The sequence below is a fragment of the Platichthys flesus genome, chromosome 3 (assembly GCF_949316205.1).
Source record: "Platichthys flesus chromosome 3, fPlaFle2.1, whole genome shotgun sequence".
Taxonomy (NCBI): domain Eukaryota; kingdom Metazoa; phylum Chordata; class Actinopteri; order Pleuronectiformes; family Pleuronectidae; genus Platichthys; species Platichthys flesus.
In genome coordinates, this window is record NC_084947.1 from 23600902 (window position 1) to 23626328 (window position 25427).

The window sequence follows — 25427 nt, forward strand, 5'->3', positions numbered from 1 at the left end:
TGCAACACGGTCCTGTAGATTCATGCAACATCAGGAGAATACGCCCCCTTCTCACTCAGAAGGCGGTGCAGGTTCTGGTCCAGGCTCTGGTCATCTCACGTCTAGATTACTGTAACTCCCTCCTGGCAGGTCTACCTGCTACTGCCATCCGACCTTTGCAGCTCATCCAGAATGCAGCAGCTCGACTGGTTTTTAACCAACCTAAATTCACTCACACTACTCCTCTCCTCCGCTCCCTTCACTGGTTACCAGTGGCTGCTCGCATCCGGTTTAAAACACTTGTACTTGCGTACCATGCTGTGAACGGATCTGGTCCAGTCTACATCCAGGACATGGTCAAACGTTACACCCCACCCTGTTCACTCCGCTCTGCTTCGGCCAATCAGCTCGTTGCTCCCTCACTGCGAGCTAAACACTCATCAAAATCACAACTGTTTTCCGTCCTGGCTCCTAAATGGTGGAATGAGCTCCCCATTGACATCCGGACATCAGAAAGTCTACACATCTTCCGCCGAAAACTAAAAACATACCTCTTCCGACTTTACCTTGAATAAAAAAAAAAACACTAACAACTTTTTGAAACTAACACTTTAGTAGCACTTAAATGGCACTTACTTATAGCACTTTGTAGTTTTGCTTTATTTGAAGAAATTGTACTTTCTTGATTCTTGTCGTCCTTGGTATGTACCCTTGGGTTTGAATGCACTTATTGTAAGTCGCTTTGGATATAAGGGTCAGCTAAATGAAATGTAATGTAATATATATATGTCAGAAAATAACAAGGAGAACAACATATCTAGCTGTTGTTTCAGGACCGTGGAGAGCTCAGTTGGCTGAGTGTGGTGTGAGAGCAATATGTTCAACATAAAGACGGAAAAACCCTGAAATATCAAATAGTTCAACTGATCATTGATGCGCTTGTAAACGCTCATCTTGTTTGTTTACCTTTAATTGAGTTGCTAAACATAGTGGGAAAAGTATACATGTAGGAAATGATTTTGGAATAAGGAACAAAACACACCAGCCAATCTCGGCAGGAGCAATGATGTTGCGATTGAGCTAGCCGAAGTCCAGTTAGCTCCACCAGCTGTGGCAGAAGACGTTTCTCTGGGAGCAGACCCTTCACAACATTATGGTCAGAATAAGAAAATGTCAACACAGCCTTCACTAGTTCAGGTCTCTTCTCTTGGATTAAGGAACAGTAGCCTTATGTTGCTCTTAATGAGCCTTTCCAGGGTTTTCCGTGTTGTCCCAATTATTTTAATTTAATAAAAAAAAAGAAAAAAGAAGCCATCTTGCAATTTATAACAGCCCCTAATTCACTTCAACCAGCGCTGACACTGTGGTATGTGAAGCAGCCTGCACGGATAACAAAGCTCTGCTTTTTCTAAATAAAATTTTTTTATGTTTGAATATCCAGGAAAATCGCTTTTAAATCACATCCGTTCACATGTGCCCGCAGGTAGATTTTTCTACTGTGATGCAAGGATACTCTATATACTAGAAAGGGGTGTGCTGTCACGAAAGAAGTCCAATAAGATATCTGTGACTTAATGTCATACAGGCAAGAGGAAAATCACAAAGCCGGGAGAGAGGACTCAGCTGAGGCCGTACACAGACCCTGAGACCTTGAGGTGTTGGATATATTTGCCATCAAGAGAATTGAATAAGTCGCCTATGCATAAACAACGTCCTCAGACTAAGTAATGATAATGGCTGCGCTGAGGCTGCGCCCTGTTGCTGCAAATTATGAGCAACCTGCATAATCGCTGTCATGTTGTACTAATCTTATTGTGGTATGAAAAATGGTTGCCTTGATTGCCCGGCTCTCACAATCGAGTTTAACGGCTCCGTAAATATCCCTTGGAGCAAAAGGCCAAGAGAATATAAATGTCACCCTGCACTGATTGAATCACATTTCCATATCCTCCTCAATCTAATCCCTACCCCCCTCCCCGCCCGCAATCATCAATTCCAAATCTACACAGCACAAAAAGAGCGGCTGAAAGCGAGGCTATAAAATAATTTCAGTGTAAATGCAGGTGCAACTTGAAAATTGACCATTCGCTAAAAACTTGCCTCCTAGAGGTCGATGTCAGCTGATTGCTTCTAACATTTTGAAAGGAGCCAATGTTCCCCACAGCGTAGGAGACTAAAAATCTCTCCGTTTCACTTTCCCCCAGATAAACTGTACAATAACCACTCTGTCAGTCGCCACCAGGACTGAGATTTCAATTTCGCACGGCTGTCCCCAGACGCAGTCATGAGCTGACATTTGAGTTCTGCAGCGGGCAGCGAGGGTCTCCTCTGCAGTGGCCCTTTGACAGCTTGCTTCTCAAACACTTTTTGAAAGGGTGAAAGATTACGCAGCAGCCCCTGGTATCCATCAATGACAAGCCACCTGCGGCCCTTCCCTCCCGGCGCTGCCCTGCATGAGCGATGAAGCACCGGGAGCCTTCGGGCCCCTGCAGTGTTTCCGCTCCATCACATTTACTTCCTACTTTCTGAGGCGTCGCCATGAGTCGATGGAGGCTCGTTTGTTTTGGTTAACTTGCCCCTTAGCTGCGAAAAAGGGAGGCAGCTCAGGAAAGGGTGTACAGTAAGAGAAAATATTCTCTGCAGTCTCATTTATTTGGGCTATTACTGTAAAATCACAGGAACAGGCTGTGGAGCTGCTGCATGTGAAGAAAATGATCTGAGAAACACAGAGTAAGAAAGAAGCCAACGTGTAAACAACTGCAATGAAACAGTCCAAGAGGAAGGCGTTTGGGATGCTGCTCATCTCTGATTTTCAAGTTAAAACTCTGGGCCGGGTTAGGGGAGGCCGAGGTTTAGGACTCCTGGTGTTTCATGCTTCCAGCCTGCTGGTTATGAAATGTGAATTATCCTTGACTCATGATGTCTTCTCTTATTCCCTCAGGGGAATTTGGTCTGACTGAGAGGAAGACAACAGAGAGGAGGCAGGGCTCTCTCTCTCTCTCTGTTTGGGTAAGTTCTGATGTTGTCTCATAGGTTAGAGGGAATCACATCCTTTGATCCTTCCTGGTTGAGTCTGTTTTGTCCAGTCAACAGAGCATTTCTTGGCGTAAACAACTGCACAAACACTGCCCACCAACAGCTTGCTTGTCAAGTTGAATTTTGAGACTTTAGAGTTTTGGACAGTGGCTGAAGCTCACCTCCTTTGATTGGTAATTTTGATCACCCCAGTCCCCAGCCTATTTCGGATCTAATCCCCTTCTTGGCAGCTGATTCAGCCATTTCTATAATGACCATTACACATGTAAATAGTGCATAAACAACCTGTAAGATAAGCTTTTGTGCTTTTTGCTACAGTAATAAAAACAATGTGGCTAAAATCAGTTTTAGTTTAGATTGCCATTCAAATCTGCGTGCATTCAGCACCTGCTTTACTAAGACACATAAGCTCTTTAGGCCTATACACCATCAGTTTGTGGTCTGGACCTGGTGCTGAACCCTTGTGAGTGAAGTTGAGCCCATAATCCCTGATCAAAGGGGGGATTTGTATGAGATCACTCAAGCTAAGACAGGAATCGAAAACGTCATGATCATGAATACAGAACATTTTCTTTTGCCTTGAAAAACACAACTGTTTCTCAAAATATTAGACACAAATTGTTATATTATCAGAGGTTATAATGGTATTTTGGAAAACCAAATCAAAGATGTAGAAGCTGTCACAGTAAAATCAATATAGGCTGATAGCACTTACTTCTGCTGGATCCAACTCCTCTGAAGCTAATGCACAGCTACATGTATCCAGAGAACATGAACTCAGGAGTAGTATTGGAGGCTTCTCAAACTAATATGGATGTTTTATTTTTATATTGTCACAATTTTCAGAAAAAGTAATAAATAGTGTGAGGAAATGAAAAACAATGTAAAACGCATTTTTATGGTTTGTGTCTCAAATGCACACAGACACGTATCATCCAGACACAAACGCTGCTTCCAGATATGCACTGAACTGCAGATAACCTCTGGACATTCTCCAGAGGAGCTGTATTTCAAAATTGTTTTGAGTCAGATGCGGCAGACTTTCTCTGGAGTTTCTACACAACCAGCCGCAAATCAGATGGTGTGTTGATAATGTTTCTAACATGGGACAGATGAAAAAAGATTTTGGGGAAAAGACAAAACAAAACAAACATCTCAGGATGAAAAAGTGGTGCCATGCACGTACAAGACCGACAGCTGAATAATCTCCAGTTGAGTGTCAACAATCTAATCAAGCAGGCCGGAGGATAATTCATCTGATAGAGCTGCCGCCCCAATGAGGCTTAGGGTCCGTGATTAAATCCTAGACTCTGTCCTAAAGGTCAAAGCCCCAAAAATGTATACTTAAAAAGGCTTGAATCAAACATGGTAACTGCTGGTCTGTATTTGCCCCCTTCGTGTGTGTGCGTTGGCTCACCAGTACACCAGATTGGGGGTTTCTAATCGGGTGCTGAGTTGAGTTATTCCATTTGCCCCCTGTAGTAAATCTCTAGTTGTCTCTCAGCTAATTGAGACCTATTGCCAGAGCCGCTGGGAGGGAACCTGGTGGCAGCATGACTGATCAGCAGCCTGGTCCTCTGTGTGGTCTGTTTATGTGCAGGGAAAGGTGCTGCAGGTCCAGGGTTCACGCTAAATTAACCAGCAGCCATCTGCCCCACTCAGCTGGTGCAAGTTAGCTCATTCCCTCTCTGATGCAGAAGCATACGCTGAAAGAGCATATGCTGAATCTGAGATAAATAATTGTTGCCACTGCGGGACATACCATAATGGATTACTTTGTAAAATGCCCCTCCAGAATGAAGTATTTACTCTAAAGTTGAAAAAGAGTGGAAAAAATTGTGAATGTGCAGTTAGAAGAGAAGAAGTATATTTTGTCTGAACAGGCATTAGCTGAGGAACAAATGACTGGCTTTCTGCTCGTCCAATCTAGTGTCTCAATTAAAGCAGTTAGTGGGCACAGGGACAGGCTTTGGCCTTTGTTTCCTCCGGAAGAGGACCCTGATCAGTTCACTGTAATTTACCCGCCCCTGACCCTGTTATTAAGGCAATAATAGTAATGATATCTATTTCAGGGTCAGGGGGAGTAGTGGATTACCACACAGGCAACGAAAGAGCAACAGCTTGAGGACTTCTACTGCAAGGCTCTGCAGAAGGAAGAACAGCACAAGAACAGGAAGTTAGGAAGAGGAGGACAACGTGCTAAATCACATCTGCCAGAGCTGCATCTTTTATGAACGGCTGTGATGGCGTCCGGAACAGACAATTATTCTTTCCGGGTGTTTGACAGGATTGAATGGAGTGTAAATTTAGTTTTTGGGAGTGAGAACCGACAGCATCAAACAGCCCTGTGTCCTCGTTTGGCAGTTACATGAGGATGGTGACTGGAGTAATGAGGAAGAAGCACCTGACTGCCGCTGGATCTAAGAGAACATGACTTAAAGAAGAGTTCAGACAGCCTCTTATGATTCCTCTTTTCTCGCTTGGCTTTAAGATATCAAAGAGGGTCACTCAGCCAAGTTGTCATGTCAAATGTCTCCAATGCACATGCACACTAGTGAACCACATCACTTTGAATTTGTCTCTCTTGCCACAGTTTAAACTACATTGCGTTGTGATCTTAGCAATTTAATAGAGCCAGCGCAACAAGGCTGGACACAACCGGTTCCAAACATGGTGATGCATCTATGGTGTTTGGATAAAAGCATGATTTTTATCTTCGCACACAATCACATACACTTTTTGTACATGCTGATATTACAGGGTTTAGTTTCTCTCTGTAGCTTCAATGCCACAAAAGCCAACATTTATTTAAAAAATTCTGTCAGTGTCATTTTAGCAGCCTTCATCATATATCTCATTTACACCAAAATTAGCAAGTATATGCACGTTTTTAACTGTGGGTAAAACATCTCCAGGTGACTCCCTCATCTCCCATTGCCAGAAGAGGGGTTTCCTTTTCTCGTGAGTCATTGTTCGACTTAAAAAATACAGCAAACAATGAGGATCTCTCACTGCCATGTCAGATTAGCACCTTCACCTGCAGGTGTCATGTTCCATCGTTGCTGATCAGAACAGGAGCCGATAAAAAAACATAACCAGTAAAGCTTCAATAACCAGTCAAGAAACTGAATTAACCTTTTAGAAATATCAACAACACCAATGTCTAAAAAGGTAAAGAGGTCAAAGACAGGGAATATGCGACACAGAAACCTGCTGTCCCACATAGCCCTGAAATCATAATGTTCTTCTTCTCACTGGCCTGAATGTAACCGGTGAGAGCCACCTTTCCAGGTAACTGATTAAAATGAAAATGCCCTTGTACCAGGGAACTCCCAACCCTCCATCGGGATAGTTGTGAAAGATACTGATTGAATGTACATTTTTCTGTGAACTATCCCTTTGATATCCAGTTGTTGCTAGCGAAATGCTAACAAGCCTATGTCTCTTTAAAGATACTGACGTGTTTTATGAACGGTTAATGATAACATGTTTGTGGAAATAAAAGCTGAGGAGTTCTTCTCTTGTCGGATTCTTGTGCTGAAAATGAAGCAAACTCTACATTTCCATCTGCTCTCGCAAATAACCAAAGAAAAGGAGTGACAACTCTGTCTTGTATGTACTTGTGTTACAAAATGAGCTTCTGTCACTGAGTGTCTTTGTATTAAAAATGGTTTACAGGTGTTTCAGTCTCGCTGGCTCCTGTTATAAACAACATGACAAACTGGTATGTCTTCTTGGGAGACATGTACTACAAGTTCCTTGGTGCATTTGACAGGTCTGATCATTGATTCAAATCCAGCCACATGTTGAGAAAACTGAAAACACTTTCTGCAGCTCAAATCATTTCTCTTTTAAAGTGTGTCAAGTTTTGTAAACAGCTACAGCAAGATGAGATGTGAAACAACCAAGCACTTTGAAATTCTCTGAATCTTTTGGGGCCTATACTCAAACCAAGGCAGGTGGCAGCTTAGCTAGGTGCTGCAGCTGGTGGGAGACGGACACAGAGATTTAGCACTTTTGCTCTCAAAATGCTTTCAGCATGACTCTTTCCTGTCTCTCTCGTGTGAAGAGCTTTCTCTCTGCTCTTGGGAGGAGCTGCATCACCAGAAGAGGCACTTTGTGAACGCGTGTTGCTCGGTCGGAAATCATCTGCAGGGTCGTTTTAAACAAGAGACGCAGCAGATGCAGAGCACACATGAACTGTTGCTTTGAAAGCCATGGTAATGGATGGGAGGGAGAATCCTGCCTTTGGCACAGCATAGACTCAAAGTGACTTTTGTTTTCAAGTATTTTTAGTCATTTTCACAGATTTTCCAGCACCAGAAAGAAATGTTTTTCCTGGCCATTATTGAATTAAATGGCTATACACAACATTGGACCGGTCTAACACATAATTGGGTGACACCAAAGTCACTAAATTCCAACTCATTACCATACATGTTACACTTCTTTGGAATTCATGGTCAAGAAACCTTATTTACATGAATATATATGTCATAATGATCTGAGGAGCATATATTGATGGCTTACACCGACTAAAGGACAACTTTTATTCAGGATATATTGTTTTGAAAACATTTGATAACTTCTAACGGCAGCACAATAAACGGTGTTATTATTTATATAGCACTTTTCTAGCCTTGAATACCACTCAAAGCGTTGTGGTGTGGCTGAATTTCCCTGAGATCTAGTGAATCATGTTTCCAAAATGTTGGGATATTCCTTAATAGGCAGACTTTAGAAACCATCTTTAAAAGATCAAAACATGTTTTGTGATGCCACCGTTTGCATAAAAATGTGAAGAGATTCCCTGAAGCTGTTCCTGAGATATCACATACAAGGACTGAAATCAATTGTCTATGACCTCCATTGTGGTTGTGTTTCTGTTGCGTGGCTTTTGTAGTTGTGTTGTCAATTTTGCATTGTGTTCACATTCATATTTTTGCTTTTCCTCGTGTGACACGTATTTGACAACGTACAAATAAGCCCCTTATAAAATGCATTTGTTCAAGGCAACATCTAATATTTACAGATTCTAAGAGTTCAATGTTCCACAGTGTGGGCAGCAGAGTGTGGGAATACATCATCACTCAGGTAAGGTGTCATTGTACGGAAACGGAAGTCATAGGTGTACGCGGGAGATCCTCTCACATCAAACACAGGCAGCATCTGTTAGTGCTGTCTTGTTGCACTGCGTAGAACACACAGACTGCCGCTCTGTCAATTTGACACAAACTGCAGCAGGCAATCGGTTCATGTGGAAAAAGGCTGACTTGTTCTGTCATATCCTTCCTATACCACTCTCCTCCAACCAGAAGTCGTCCTTGTAGACTCCATTTCAAGCTCACTTTAATGCACTTGTCAAAACCACAAAGACGCAAAACCACAAAGTCAGAATGTATGTTTCCCTTCAGATTAGAGTGAACGTAACAACACAGCTCACTGAGTAATATTTAAAATGGCTGATCCCTATGGGAATAGACAGTAACCACTTTAATTAGTTTTTCCTACGTGGCTGTCTACTTTGCATTATTAAATATATAATATTATCCTCTCTGGCAAGGATTAAAATGATTTGTGGATGTATCCTATGTCTGCTGGTGCTGGAAAGCACAGCAGGTAAAGCACATAGCCCAAGTTAGAGTGATTAATAAAACAAGAGGAATGACAGCATGTGGGCACATTTTATGATTAGGTGTTCTCTGCTAGAAACTTGCAGTAAATGGCAGAGGTAAACCTGCATTAAAAGAGATAAAACAGTGACTTGTGTATAATGTGGCATATAATGCAGAGGTTTTTTACAGACATTGGTAACAAGTGGCTACCACTCTGGTGAACTGATGGGCAGCAGTGAAGGGAAAGGAGCTGCATGCAGCCTGGCTTTACACTGTCTGTCCCAGTAAGGTATCAGGGTGAAGCTGGGAGGCCTCTTGACTCCAGACAGAGACACTACCCCACTGAAGCAGGACAGATGCTCAGGCTCTACGCTTGTGTTTAATGTGGCTGCTGCACGGGGACAGAATATAGGAAGATAAAATAGTCTAATGTTTCAACCTCTTATAAGAGACCCATTATATCCCTGTGCAATAAAGAGAATTAAATCGCAATCATGTCTCTATATTCCTCTAGTTTTAGATAATTATAGTGATCTATGGTCCCCTCATGTACTATCATTACCCCGGCCTGAGCTGAAATAAGAAATGATACTTCACTCCACATCTATCTTTTCACCTTCAAACTCTAAAGGAGACGAGTGTGGTGATAATCTACAGAAAGATCCAGGGTCTCTGACCCACTAAGCAATATATTTGACCACACACCGAACTTGTTTGACAATTTATTAGGTACTCTTTATTTTACTGATGCGGTTTAATGCAACAGTCAATGGAATAAAATTAACCTTTATAAAGGTTATAATGTTCACTTTAATCAAACCAGTTATAAAAGGTGTTGACCTCCTTATGCTGTCAACCTCATTTGGATACATGAGGATAGATAAAGTATTACAAAAAATGAAGGTTGGATTTATTGCAGGTTGCTTGTAATAGTGAAGCTCAGAGAACCTTCATTACTTTCCTATGTATTTTCTGTGTTCCTCAAACGCCTTATTTACAGCTATGTCTACAACTACTGCAGATCTACTGCAGTGGAGCTATTTGGAGGAAATTGCAAATTCCACCTTTGTGATTTGACCTTTGACACTAAACCTGGACCTTGATTATCAATATGAGAAACAGGCAGCGGTATATCAGTGTAACCCAAGAAATCCCAAAAGAGAAAGTGTATATGGATGGGTAATGAGAACCAGTCTTACAAAGATACTGGTTCCTGGATGGCCAAAACTGTAAAAGTGATTATCTCCTGTTAGTATTTGTATGTCATGCATCCATCGATCTATTTATCCATCCATATTTTACATTGCCTATTGTTGAGTTTTCCATATCATATTGATGATGCACTCATTAGCCATGACTACACTGTTTTGAGTTTACATTCAGAGAAACAATTTACAGGGAACTGAAATCAAATGCAAACACTACTAATGTTTAACAGATGCTGGTTGAAACAATGGATAACAACTGGCTTCTGCTTACCTTTGTGCAGAGCTGTCCAGAACAAATATTCACCAAATATTACAGAAATATAAATACCATTAATCTACTATGTGGGGTGTTCTGTAATAACTGTCACAGAGGGTTTGAATATGTGTTGCATGTGTTAATAGGAGATCAACAGCAATTATCCTGGAGTCTGCTCCGCTTGATCTAGCTGTGTTTACATTTTGATACTTTGCAGTGCTCAGTATGTAATGATTAATGTGAGAAATAGGGAAGCACTCATTCATATGGGTATCAATAATGGATAACCAGAAATCCATATCAAAAGAGATTGAAATTAAATTTTTTCCCCATTCAGTTACAATAATTCAGCAATAAGAGCAGGTTTTAGTGTCACAGCAACCCCATATTTCATCTTAAATTACTAAAAATGATTCCTTTCAGTGAGAAACGTTGGAAAAGATCAAACCTGTAATTCTTGAATCCAGTTCACGGTAGCAAGGTGAAGTATAGGAAAGGAAATGAGTTTATAATAGTATATTTAAAATACCTCGATAATAGAATTTAAGTGGAGAACAAGTGGCTTTAGAATATTGCTCCAATTTGTTGAGAAAATAGGCATCATCACCTATTATAAACCCACTGCAGCGATAACAAGGGGATGAGCTCACACATCTGTCCACATGACTGTCTTCATGGACAACCTACTGCTAATTAATTGTGCATCCCATTTGCAATACTGCAAACATTAGAGTCCTCACTACTACAGTAATTTAAACTCCATTTGTTTTGTTTTTTTTACAACAGAATGACTTAAAACCGTTTACAAGAATGCAGGTGCGCAGTGACATACGTTTTATAGTAGTAAGTAAAGTAAGCTTATATTTACTCATAATTTGGCTGATGCTTTGTATCTCAGCACTCTGTCACTGGACAGTCAACTGCAAAACATTTTAAATAACTCGTTTTTATATGTATTCCATGTTGGTTGGAGCTAAGGTGGGCACCAGGTTGCACTGCAGCTGACCCCCGAAGGGTCTATATAATTCAAACACATGAACAGTGGACTGCTAATGGCCTCTCACTGTAGATAAAGCATCACATCTTTACTCTCCTCTTTCAAATCTTTACCATCAGCTTTCCATCTCTGCTCAGCTCCTTACGCACAACAACAATCTGTAGACCCCTGGATGACGGAATCGACTGGGATGAATGGGATTGGTTGAATATTCCATCACATGGCAGTCTTTTAAGGCAGAATACACATTTTTCTCAGCGAGTTGACAGGAGCTCAAAGACGGCACGGGAGGTCAGGGAGAGGGAATGGCAAGCAGAGTGAGGGCAAAGACAGGAAATTGGAAAACAGCAGATGCAGGAAAAGATGAAAGGAGGAAATATAGAGAAGTGGAGCCGTGGGTTCTCTGGCAGCAGCATCCCCCTGCCTCCCCTGCCTCCCCTACCTCCCCTGCCTCCTCTGCCTCCCCTGCCTGGCCGCCTGCTACGCCCGCTACGGTCCCATTCTCCACTCCACAGGCTCACAGTGCTGGTTCTGCCTGATAGGATGATTTGCCACTTCATTACTAATTGATATTCGCCGGAGAGAAACACTCATTAGCCCAAGTGCTGAATAGTGCAGCAATTGCACACTGACATTTTCAGCCTCTCCATAATGACTGTGTTGATGTTGGCAAACGTGTCTCTTTCTAACACAGGGCAAAACACAGGCATTGCGGCACAGAGGACTGGGACAGATTACAGTCGGAGTGAATGTAAAAGCCATAACAAAATATTTTTTTATGTTTTTATTTCCAGCAACAATACATTTTAGTATAAGATCAAAATGTCTGGTGATGCTATTATGGCTAGAGAGCAGTGTCCATTCTACACATGCCAATCCGACAGACAGTGAGTTCTGGAGTTATTAGACCGAGGAAAAGCTCTATATTCGGCTTCTTTACACCCATATACTAGATTTTCTTCCATCAAATGATAATACATTTTGCTTCATTATGTTCATGTGTGGTTTATGTATACGTATGAATGAGATACTAAACTGCTTTAAATTTGTCATACATTGCATGTTGGTATATTCAGAGGTATAATAAGCAACACAATCATCAGACTCAAGCTTTTACAGCTTTTCAAAAATAAAAGCTCTGTAATTCTGTTAGATGTCAAGCATTACAGCAACACAATTAATGCTGTGCTTTTACTTTGAAGAAAAAAGTAAAGACTAAATGAAAATAATAAAAGTTGCTGGTTACTGTAGTTTATCTTAGGATGTAGAAGTTCAACTCTGCAGACTAAAGGCACACTGCCCCGCCCCCACTGACCGCTGACAGAGCGCTTATCGCCTGTTTATTCAAATGTTTCCAATATTGAACATATCACATGTTCTTATTGCAAGAAAGTTGACACTGCAGTTCCTCTGGCCATTAGGTATACACATTCTGGTTGTGGGATTGTTAACTAATGTCACGCTTTATATATGATGAAATCCGACCCTCACAAATACAAATCCTTAGGCTATTCAGAAAGCAACACCCTGAACCAACTGCACTGTTAGTGTTATGAAAAAAAAAAATCATAACCTCTAACCACATAACCAACATGACAGAGGCGAACCGACTGCAACCACCCAATCTGCTCTCAATTAGTCACAATGCAGCTCCTGTATAAAGCACAAAGAGCCAATCAAGCCTGGAGATAGAAGTGTGTGTCCAATCAAGTGTGAGGACTTGCTTCTCCCATTGGATGCGGTCACACGTCATTGCCCTTTACACCTCTGGGCTCCTTCTGCTCTTCTGGCAGCCGGCCCTCCGCATGGCTGGAATTATATTGTGTAATTGTTATTGACATATTGTGACTGTGAGAGTACAAGGAAGAATGTTCTCCTCCCTTCTGTAAAATGAACAGCTTGTGACACGCTGGTGGACTCCAGGAGGAGACAGCTCACGTCAAAAAGGCTGCCCGTCACTTCAGCGGCTGAGAGAACAGTCTTTACAGATGAGACGCTGTGCGATCAATACTGCTCAGGACATTATTGGCCACAGGATGTGGTAAGAGATCACTCAGCAATAAAGATTTCCCTAAACAAAAAGGAAACAACAATGATCTCTTTAAAATCCTTTATATGAGGGGGGTTCACACACACCTTGTTTGGTCGGAGTCTTAAGAGTGTTCACTTTATGCTCAACTAAATTAACAGGTCTGAAAGCAAAAAATGATGTCTGACCAAAAGAGGTGGTCTCAGTCTGGATCAAACCACCTTGGTTCAAATCATTTGCAGTGTGGAAATAGAAGAAATGAAGAGAGCACAAAATCCTTGCAAACATCCTGGAAGGACTTTGCTTGCAGTCTTAAAGATCTGATATGTTTGATCAATGAGCACATTCATTTCGCTGGTAGTACAATAATGATATTACACTGGCAAAAAAATATCCCAAATTAATCATTTTCTTTTTTCAAACAGAGAGGCTACTACCTCCCAAACTGAAAACGTGTAAATTATAGGTAGACGTAAGATGACAACAGGATGCAGGTATATTAAACAAAAGTTAGTCTGCTGGTTCAAATTACAATGTAAATCCAACTCTAAAGTGTAAACGATAAAGTGTAATACCGTGTCAAAGATGAAATTTGGTTCGGTCCATGGTCAAGATTTTCAGAAGTGAAGAACTTTTGTTCTTTGATAAATAGGAATATGCTCAACCCAAAGAATGACGAACCCAGAAGAGGAGTATCACTGACTATGCTCATTCCTCCAAACTCTACAAAGACGCTTCTTTCAGTACATTGTTTTAGACACTACGCTGTTGCACTTCAGCATCACCAATGCTCTCACCACCTGCCTCTCCAGCCGCAGCAGGCCACAGTTTTCAGTGATTTCAGGCTGTGGTAAACTCACTGTCTATTACCTGCTCGAACACAGACAGCTAGCACCCAGCTGGTGAACATACTGGAGGATACCAATAAAGAAGGACAAGGAAAGTGAAAAGAGGATTATCAGGTCAGAAACAGGCAACTTTTTTAACACGTTTACAGCATTAGCAAACAAGGGACCAACATATATTGGGGAAAGCAGAAGTGTAAAATAATTGATGGATCGATGGGAACAGAAACAAATTGTGCTTTAACAATATCATACCACAACACTAACGTGTTCCAATACATTTGTATCATGTCAAGCTGTAAGGACCATGAATGTATTAAAAATGGGACAGAGACACAACTCAAACTGAAGGCTAATGTTCCACTTAGGCTGCTCGATGTGGTAATTGTTTTCTAACACATCATTTTTAAGAGGTGACAATATTTCAATTTAGTGCATCTTGTTTACACCGGACTTAGTGGCCATTACATAAATAGGGTTATATTACACCCTTGTTTTTAAGAATAGTTATAAATATGACCAATAAGTGAGAGCTGTCAAAGAACTCATAAGAAATGGGACATATTTCTAATTTAGAATCACATTTTTACATTTCTCAAAATAAAACAAAATTCTATTTTAAATTTTGTGTTCAATGAAAACCAAGCTAAGTTTTGTGGGATTAAATAAACATGATTAAAATACCATTGAATGGTTAAATGTCTTTTTATTTTATTAAACATTTTCCCATATCTCCGATACCAATAATATGAAACTAATCTTTTTCTAATTTCTAAATTCAATATATTTGTATTATTATTGTTGACCTTTGAAGCCCAAACAATCTGTCCAAAGCCAGACCTTTAAGGCATTTTATAACAAATATCAATTAACATCACTGATCCCTCAGGGACAGGTCAAAGGTCAGTGTCAGTTACTACACAGTTCCTATGGAGTCTATGGGATGTCATGAACTTCATGAACTATGAAATTCATCCTGTTGGTTTCTAATAGGTCAGCCCCTTGTGTGGATGAGAAGCCCCGGGGTGAACAAGACTCATCAACATCCTTTTCGAACACTGTGCCATGACTGATCCCTCGCTCAGTGTACACGACTTTGAGTCTGAGTCAGAGACATCTGTCCTGTATACTGAGGCCAAAAGGCCAACACAAACAAACCACTTACACATCTTCAATAAAGTCTGTGAAGCGCCTCACATTAACAACGAATGAAAACTATTCTTTTAAAGATAATTGTACCTTTCATTTCTCCCATGTCCAGGGTCTTGCCCAGCTGCTCCAGCAGGTCTGCTCTGGCAGCATTCTTCTTGTGCTTTTTGCCGTCATAATGTTGCTGAGCCATGCCGGGGTTGTTGAACCAGGCGTTGCATAGCTGGCAGTAGCGGTCTGAGTCGCGGCGCTGTCGTGGGGACGTCATGGGGGACGTTTCAGGGGAGCTCTTTACAGGACTGGGGGACGCCTCTGAAGAAAAAACAACAAAACAAACTTGGTTGGTTTTCAGCATGGTCAAAAAGAGAAGCAGGCACCTCTGTAACATATAACTTGTTGTATGTTACAGAGGTGCCTATTATATAATTGATGTATGCGCCAGGTCCTAAGCAACTATATAAGTATATATAATAATAATTATATTTTGTTTTAACTACATGTTTTGGCTTTCTAATATTTTTTCCACCTTGGGCAAGTCGGTGTTGACTTGTACAGGTCCAACATTATTGTAGTGTTTAATCCATCTGCTGGAACCAGACAACTGACAAAGTGAAGTTAAGGCCACCTGGTAACAGTGTAACCAGTTAATGTATGGCCACCATGGGCAACTTTAACTGTATATAGTGCATGTTTAAATAGACATGTGAATGATACTTTTAAAAACTCTTGCACATGGTTCATCTAACCCCAGCTATACCACTCTTAAGCCCTCTTTGTTGCTTTCTTTACTGTACATACTGTTTGTGGAAATGGTTGAATGTTTGTACATTTTGCCATATTGTTGTACACCTAAAGTCATATTCCTGAGCTAGACATAATTTAAAGGATTTAATATTGCTTGAACAACATGAAGGCTCCCTAAAAGTGAAGCCCAAGCATCTCGATCGTGCCCCTGCTGACTGCCTGAAGTTTAAGTATATCATAAACCCCTCCTCCTCCAGGTTAGTAGATGGGACATGTATCTAACTACAGACCTTTGGCAACTGCATGCATGGTTTGTTAATTGGGGATTTAAAAATGGGTTGAAACATAATGGCTAAGTGTTGAGACTGACTCGAGTTGGGTCGAGCTATAACTGCACAATAGGCGGCGTTTCGTATCCTGGATATCGTGCCTTCATTTCTAGATAGTGGGAGTTAGTGGAGACATGTCATCCATGTTTTCATAAAGTCTATGGTTTGGATTCATTTGTTTGCTTTCACCACCACTACTGCTGGTTTATGGGAATAACGAACAAGAAATAAACAATTGATCAAATCACCTCATTGTCGTAAAACAAATTTCTGATATGTTTTGCCAATTGAGAAATATAATGACAGTGTTTGATTAATTCAGATTAAGGTTGTGGTATCTGGAATGTGTTTTTTGGCTCCTGACAGATATTTATTGTCTCTGTCGCTCACAATAGCTTCGTAGATGGTAAAGGTTGCAGAACCCTGAGCTTCTATATCGTTCTGCCAATGTTTACCTTGTTATTTCACATATTAATGCAGTTGGCTGCTATGTATGTAACATAAATCAGATGAAAAGGGTAAAAGGGCCTCTTTTTAATTGGCTCGAAGCTATCTTCGCAGCGTTTTATTAAACAACAAGAACGCAGACCTCTTTAATGGAATGTCAGCACAGCCTAGAAAAGACATGTTGGCTTTTTAAAGTGAAGATTTGTAGCCAGCAGACAGAGATCAATGTGAGGCCTTTAATGAGCGCTGATCAGCAGAATAGTAACAATGACTGCACTCTCGCTCATGCAGCCCTCACAATAACAAGCTGTTATCTCCATTGAATGCCTGAAGAGGAAAACCTGAATCCTACTTGGCAAACGGAATAAAGAGCCTGCTCTCCTCGTGTCTGCCCACTTGTGTCTTCATGCATGGACGACGGCATTAACCCCGAACGAGCGCAGTGTAGCGCTGGGGCGCCCCCCGACACAAAGCGGCACTATCAACTTAATCAGTTTTACCACTCCAGTGCTCGGCCCACCCTGAGTCAACATTTAGTGTTCTCCCATTATGTTCCATTAAACCAGTCACATTTCAAAATGGCAACTCCAGTGAGGATGTATAGAACCCTAACTGTCAGCATTTTGCTCTGAGGTTGGAGTTCTCCGCTCTTGAGCCAAAAGCACAGCAGAGTTTACATTTGCATCATATCTTTACATTCAGCAGTTTACTGTCATCCGCAGACTCGGGCTCTTATGGAGGATTTGAAACTATGACTTTGAGGTTGTACGCTGACCTCGCCAACTAATGGGCCAATGTAAACTGTCAGATGTAATTAAATCCCTGTAGTTGCCTTTGTGAGGAGGTCAGAGGTCAGCTACGAATTCAGCAGCCCTGGAGCTGTCCTAGCTGTAATGCCTCGCTCAAATGAAAGTAGCTGTTCGAAGGAGGGCTTTGCAGGCACAATGCATTCAGTAACGGACCCCAAGGACTCCAACTAGCCTAGCCACTAAGATTCAGATTAAAAGAGCCTCGGATTCAGTAGGAGAGCCTCCCGCTCGCTGCTCGTCAGCCGCTTTAAATAAATGGAGAACTAATCGGGTAATGCTGCATCAAAACTGAAGAGCCACCTCCAGCATATGAGACATATACTCTAACCTGAAAGCACAGCTCTCGCTCTTGATGATAATATTCAGGCAATTACCAGGAATCACAGACAGGGATGACAAACTGTTGAAGGAAGAATTAAGAGGCTGTGGGAAACTTAAAAGTTGAGAAATATGTATTGTTTGTGGAGATGACAAACAAGTCAGAATGAAATGGAACGACATTTTGTGATTCAAGGGCAATTAGATGAATCCACACTTGTCATGTGTAGGCTTCAAACAACTTTTCAGCTCCGAACTTCAATAAGGGGTTTCATTATTATTATTATTGTTATTATTATTAGGGCTCCTAGTACCGCAGCTAAGTTAGCTAGTTTAAACCATTTCAAAATTGAGGATGTGGTGAAAATATATTTTTCCCTGCATGGTACCTACTTTAAAAACTAAAACTAACTCGCCAAATGTGTGAAAAGAGAAAATTCCTTCTGCTTTTAATCAGTCATGACTGAGATTAAAACTTTCCCTGCAGAAAGTCTCTTCGGCCTTTGTTAAATCTGAGTTCATGTGCCTCATTGAGGTGATGGCATATATTTCTCTGAATAAATGTCCTGACAATACTGGCATCATGTTATTGGGTCTGTGTTGTGACTGGTCAGTCCGGCAGATAAAGGTTTTATTGAGCTGTTGCCAGATTACTGCAGTGTCCAATGAAGAAGCTGTAAACACTATCAATCTTACACCAACAACTTAATCAGCTTTGTCAGAAGTGGGTAATAGTGATATTCACAGCGTCCCCTGCAATCATCCAAATAGTCCCCAGGTAAATACATTTGTGCCATTTTCAGCATCTGTACGAAATGCACTTTTTTACATGGGGTTTGGCATCTCACATTGAAATTGATTCACATTGATATTAGCAGTTTTAATTCAATTTGAGCAATACAATAGAACAATGGTTGTTTAAAGGGACTGTCTCAAAAGAGACCATTTGAGATTCCAAAATGCAAGAGGTGGCTAGAAGAAAAATCACAGAAGTGAAATTTGCAACAATAAAAAACAAGTCACTTAACGACCACTTCAGCTCAATAGATTGAAATAACAAATGAATGGATTTCAGCCAAGGGTGATGATAGATGATAAAAGGGTACTCGACTGATTTCAAATTGCAATTCTGTTGGACTCATAAAAGACGGCAGAACCAGAGAAATACAGAGTTTGTCCTCCATTGTCAAAACCTGGCACGTATACGTACCTGCAATGCAAGTCAACCACAAACACTGGGGCACAGCTGCTCTGTAGCCTCGAGCCTTGAGCCTCAAGCAGAGGAGGCCACAGCTGCCTGGTAATCTCATTTCTTTCTACACTCCCCCAGACTCTTCTTTCAAACTTTAGTTTGAAGTCCTTATGTTTCTGGCGCAACATGGTCTCGCTTCTTTTTTGTTTTGCCTTCACTAACTCTTTAGGGAAATATCTAGCTCCTCAGCTACTTGATATGTGTGTCTGCTCAGTAAGAAAGTCTGGGGGCAGATTTATAGTGGACCTTGAGTTCAGAGGTTTGTGGAACACAGAACCCTTAGTCTCCAGAGTCAAAGCATGACACTTTGTTTGCCAGCTATCCACATCAACGACAGTAGTACTGTCATATTATAAACACCTATACATTAAACATTGATTTTTGGAGAAAGTATCTTGTGTGAAAGATGCCCACAAGCTAGAGGAAATGAGAAGCAAGGAGGAAACATAATTTTATGCAAAGACTCAGGGATTAAAGGGGCACAAATACAAGACCTAAGCAAAGATCATTTATCATCATCAGTGCAGCCTATCGTCTGCATCCTCCTTCAGTGAACTTACTTACTTGCTTTTACAACTCTTCAGCCCACTGCTAACTTTACGTTCCGTGCGAGGCAGCAGACTCCTGTTATTACATGATGGCTCTCCAGTTTCAATGATTACCCAGCAGGCAAATGAAGGAACAAAACCATTTCCTCCCATTTAGTGCATCATTAGTGCCATATACTGTTTAATTCCCCTCTGTGCTCTGATTGAGGGCTCTGCTCATCGCCGTCACCGGGGACAGATGGTGTCAGCTCAGTGTAGTAAACTTGGTGAAAAGACCCTCTCTTCTCTTTATTTTATAGGTCTGAGCCTCAGCCGGATGAAAATTTGCCTTTTTCTGCACTGAGATGAAGTCAGGATCTTTGGACACACAGTGATATGCATCAAGAACACACCCAAAAAACCTTCTGAGAGGATTGTAGCGCTTTCCTGAAGCATTACAATTTTTATGACATTCATGTCTGAGAGGAGTATTTTTGAGGGGAATCATCAGTACACCAGGGAGTGAATCATCCAAGCCTCATGGTCTGGATTTATCATCATCAAGTCAAGAAGACAGTACACATGCCACATCTGATAATGGCAGCCTTGTAAGTGGTTAGTCAGAGAGGACGCAGAAGGATCCACACACACACTGCAGTGCTTTATTGGTCTGCCTGTCTGACCCAGTGTGAGGATTGTGGGGTTCTGTGTGTTGGTTTGGATTGGGAGGGGAGACAGGAGCAGTCCAGCATAGAGGCTTACAATGCTGCAGCTATACTCAGCAGGGTTTCAGGTGAAAGTTATAGAAGCTTTAATGTTAAATCTTTGCAATCGTACATGACTGTCTGATATCCTCATGAGTAAAACTAGAGGTGACATGTTTCAAGTTAGAAGGAATCATCTTCTTGACACAATGAATGTCTGTTACAATTGTAGTTGTTCCACATTGAGATATTTCACAGAAAAGAGGAAACATCAGGTGATCAAAACTAGTAGGATTCACCCTGAAGGAAAACTGAATGTCAGGATCGAATTTCCTTAGAGCTGTGGGCTAACAAAACAATACTATCAAAAAAGTACATTGCGCATGAGGATCCCCACCCCCAATTTGAATCTACTGAAAAGGTAACATGACTTCACAGATATTGTTTCAGGGCTTTTTTTCTCTCTTTTACCAGTGGCCAACAAGTAAATCACCGATATTATCTCCCTTGCTATTGGTTGTGAGATTTGTTATGTATTGATGGGTTTATAGTTTTTTTTTGTAAATGCATGATGAGGCTATAGATCGGACCACCTGGGGAACAAGGGAAACAGAAGCTGACTAAGATAAATCAAACATGTGGTATGTGCGAGTTTGTCTCCACTCTTATATGTTCACATCCTCGCAGCACTTAGAATTAAAAGTGATTCAGAGGCTTTTTCTGGTTCTTCAGTAAACATATTGCAGGGCAGTAATTACTCATTTTCACATATTAGTGTTTGTCTCAAAAGAGAGACATAGCTGTTTTTTGTTTGATGAAAAGCTTAAATTCTAAAATGCAGCTTTACATAAATGGTCTTGTTTAAATTGTCATTCCAATGCAAATCTATGTTCTCAACTATAGAAAATGTGTTTGTTTGGTCTTTATCTTGGCAGAGGAGTTAAAACCAACGGAGATGTGAGGGTTTTGATGCAGCAGCACAGCAGTAAACACTTTGAGATTACTTGGACTTGATGTTGTTCTGTGAAGATAATGTGTGGGTTTGTCGGCTGTCAGTTTAAAGCTCATTATAATTTATTTATTCAGCTCTTTTATTTGCTCCGTTTTATGCTCCAGTAGGCAGTTTGATGGAGATTCTGTTCATCGTTCACCAGCCAAGTTAATAACAGAAAACTGAAAATCTATTGAACATCAAATCTGCAGTGTGGAAAAACAAAAAGTTTACTTTCATCTCCTCACATCTCTTGCAAGAAAAGCACTGTTCCATGTTCGCCTGCAGGCCTTTCTAGCTCTGAGATATGTTTAATGGGCAAATCCCCTCCTTGCATGGAATCTGTATGCAGACAGAGGAGCAGTGCTAAGTAGACCTACTTAGCGTGAACAGAGTTTTAAATCTTAGGAGATTCAGCATCTGTGAGAAAAGGAGATCAAAGTGTTCTGAATCCACTAAGATGTAGCTCCAGTTTGGGTTTTTCAAAGCCAAACCACCCACCCCAAAACAACCTGCCTACAAACCACATCTGTACAAGAGAGGGAAACATACATTACCATACATTTCCTCCATTAGCCCCCTTTAACTGATATCATGCTATATCGCCATTAAGAGGAGTGACCTTACCGTGTTTGCTTGTTTACAATGAAACAAACAAAACCGGCACAATGCTGCTTTAATATGTATTATGCATGTCTGGAAAAACATTAGCACTTTGCATCTCTATTGGTTGAGAAAACTGTACAGCAGAAATGCATTTATCCCTCAGGACGAAGCTTTCATGTGAAGAACTGTTGGATAATTATCAGGCTGCTGCCAGCTCAACAAAGTGTCCCTGTTGTTGAACAATAAATATAAGGGTGGTAAATATTTGGCAAAACTTTACTGTGAGAAGATTAAATCTGGTAATTGAAATCAATCGGTACATCGGTGCTGAGAAACAAGTTGCCTGTTATAGCTGCTGTAGTCAGATCGCATTGCCTATAATGTTCTTCATTAATGTTATTGCATTAGCATGCTGCACGTTGCTAATAAGTACTAAAAACAAACTCCAGTCAAGGATAACAGCAATTTCATCAGTCATGCAGTCATAAACCAAAGTAATGGGCATAGTAAAATGTGTTCTAATGAATGTAAGTTGAAGTAAACACTAAAGTAACACTAACACTTGTGTGATATGCTAGAGATTTGCAAGGGATGACATCATGTGCCACTGAACTGCATTGGGGCTTTGGGTGTTTCACTTAGACAGTTGAATAGAATCTAAATTTCTCAAGTGGCGGTGCAGGCAGCAGCCAATGGAATTGTGTCCAAGCAAGAATTGAAGCACAAGCTTTAGTCATGCAAATACAAGACCTGTCTGAGAAAGACTTAATTTGCATTTCCACTACCTGTATATGAACCTGGGGGAGATAATGTTGATGAAGTGAGAGGAGAAGGCAGAAATAGCATTTGAGGCACCTAAAATGTGCATAAGACCTTCAAACGTACAAGGGGTATTCAACATCTTGTCCTATATTAAAACAAAATATGACAGACCTCTTGACTTCTCACTATAAAAAAAATAAAGAAGCAAGAGCAAGACATTTCTCAGAACTAATCACCAGCAATCACCACAATCCCAGATTCCTTTTCAAAACAATTAATAAACTCTTAAACCCTGCTTCTTCTGCCCTGTAAAAGCTACTCTCCATAGTAATTTTCTGCAATTTTCTCTTTCTGTTTAACCAAATAATACTGTGTCTCACATGCGTTTTTCTTCCAGCCCTCTTGACACCCTACCCACTTCACTCTCCGAAAATAAGAAAACTGTACTATTGGCCTCAGCCTTCTTTAAATTATTAATTGGTCCCTTTCTTCTGGCTTTGTCCCTGATCAATTTAAGAAAACAAGCCTTCAGCTTTTACTGAAAAAGCAAATCCTGATCAATCACTCCCACAGAATTATAGGCTTTCAAAACCCGTTCATATCCCAAAATCTTGAAAATGCGATACTAATCCAACTTTTAGCTGTGTGTTAAAATAATAAAATTTCATTCATACCATTAATCATAACATTTTCATCCATAGACTCAAACAGTGTGTTGGTCTTTCAACACACTGCCCTTAGATGGTTTGAATCTTATCTCAGAGAGAGCATTTTCGGTTTCCATTGGAAACCATGTCTCATCCACAGCTCCACTGATGTTTGGGAGGCCGCACGGCTCTATTGTTGGTCACATCTTATTTTCTCTGTACATGCTGCCATTAGGGAAATGTCATTTAACTTCAATCAGATAAATTCAAACAAAACAGTAATTTGCCTGCCAGCTGGTCTGGACAGAAGGTTATTATTTCCACCATTTCTCAGTCCCCTGGCAACCAAACTAAAAACAACAGCTTAAAATGTTAGTTTCGCATTTGATTCCCAACTGAATTACAAAACACATGTCAATGATATCATTAAATCTTTACTACTTCCACCCGTCTGGACTATTTCAATGGACTTTAAACATGCCTTAGTCAAACCTCAGTAACACGTTTGCAACTTGTTCAAAGTGATGCTACTGGTTAGTTAACTTAAACAAACTATAGGTCTCATATCATGCCAATCCTTGCATTGCTTCACTGGTTGCCAGTTAATTTCAGGATTGATTCTAAAATTCGCTAAAAGCTTAAAATGGGAAGGCTCCCACTATCATTTTGCAGCTCTTGACTCCCTATAATGGGCCAGCATGTCCCTGTTAACTGTCCCTGGGTCAATGGCTACTCAAGGTGACCAGGCTTTCTCCGTCAGGGCCCAGAGGCTCTGGAAGTCCCTGCCAACTCACCACCTGTGTTTAAATCACTGCTGAAAACATATTTTTATAGGAAAACATTTTGAACAAGGGATTTGTAACTCTGCTGCTACTATGTTGTTTCAATTGAATGTGTTCCTTTTTATCTCACTTTAATTATAATGTCAAGGTAGAACTAAATAATATCATTTTCATGTTGACAACCAGTCTGACAGAGCTAAATATGATGGTTTCTACATATGTTACCCGTCTCTTTCATCGTTTTTGCCAACCACCTCCTCTCAACCTAATTTTTATCCTCTCGACCCAACCAGTGGAGGCAGATGTCCGCCCACATTGAGTCTGGTTCTGCTGGAGGTTCCTTCATGTTAATGAGAGTTTTTTTCACCACAGCCGGCAAAGTACTGCTCATTGTGAAAACTTTTTGGTTTCTCAACACATTTTAGGGCCTTGACCTTAATATATTTAGGCACATCAAATTAAATTGAATACTTTTTATTTGTAATGATTTTTTATTATTGCCTAGTATTTTGAAAAAACATGTTTTAGATTAGGGCTATACAAATAAAGTTTCTATTATTATAAATGTCAAAAGTACCCTGAAGAGAGGAAGTTCAGACAGTTGGTGAGACCGGGTTCATCTAGTTGTTTTACTTCCCTTTAGAATTGAATTGGACAGCTAGTATGTGTCATGTTAGAATTCAAACTAACCACCTTTTGTGTCCCAAGCAGTACAACTAAAACTGGTTATTTTTTATTTTGATTGTGTGGATACTAGACCCAACAAGTCAATCACATTAGCTGGGTCATTATCGTAATGTTTTATGCTGCATGTGCTTGTCAACAGGGAGACATTGTGGTCGGCCCAGGTTCAGAATCAAAATACAGAATGCCTTCCGAGTTCGGGCTTGGCTCAGCAATGTTTAGACAGAACAATGTGTCTCGAGCCACAATCGCCAGGCACCAATCGTCAAATGTTAAAGCAACACGTCTATGTGAGTGCTCCGGCTCCAGCGGTTTGATGATAATGATAATATTGTAATGGCACTAAGTTGTTTGCTGGGCTCAATACTTTTGTTTTGAAGATGTATTAAAATATACATTAGTCTAGATTATGAGGCATCAAGTGAAGTCATTTGAGAAAAAACCTCAATGTGTAAATATATAGGGCTCTAGATGTTACTGCTGTGATAAAGACACTTCAACTGTTCTTTGCTAGCAGGTTGAAACATTAAGCGTGGGATGATAATACTAGTTAAATGCAAACAAAGACAATTGATCATATTACCATACGAACACTCCAGATTACTTCAAATGAATACCAAGTAAATCCGCACAGGGAAAATACTGTATATCCCAATATTATCTGCAGTTGTTAAAGGGAGTGACATTTATAGCAGCTATTGTGCTCGCAGC

The 25427-nt window shown here is 40.6% G+C and overlaps 1 protein-coding gene across 1 annotated transcript in view; it reads right to left on the bottom strand.

The window, feature by feature from the left end:
* zmat4a (zinc finger, matrin-type 4a) overlaps positions 1 to 25427 on the bottom strand; it is a 140793-nt gene that overhangs the window by 29377 nt on the left and 85989 nt on the right. The window contains exon 5 of the mRNA XM_062384781.1: positions 15205 to 15426. Coding sequence (XP_062240765.1) covers positions 15205 to 15426 — 222 coding nt within the window. The remainder of the gene's footprint in view (positions 1 to 15204; positions 15427 to 25427) is intronic.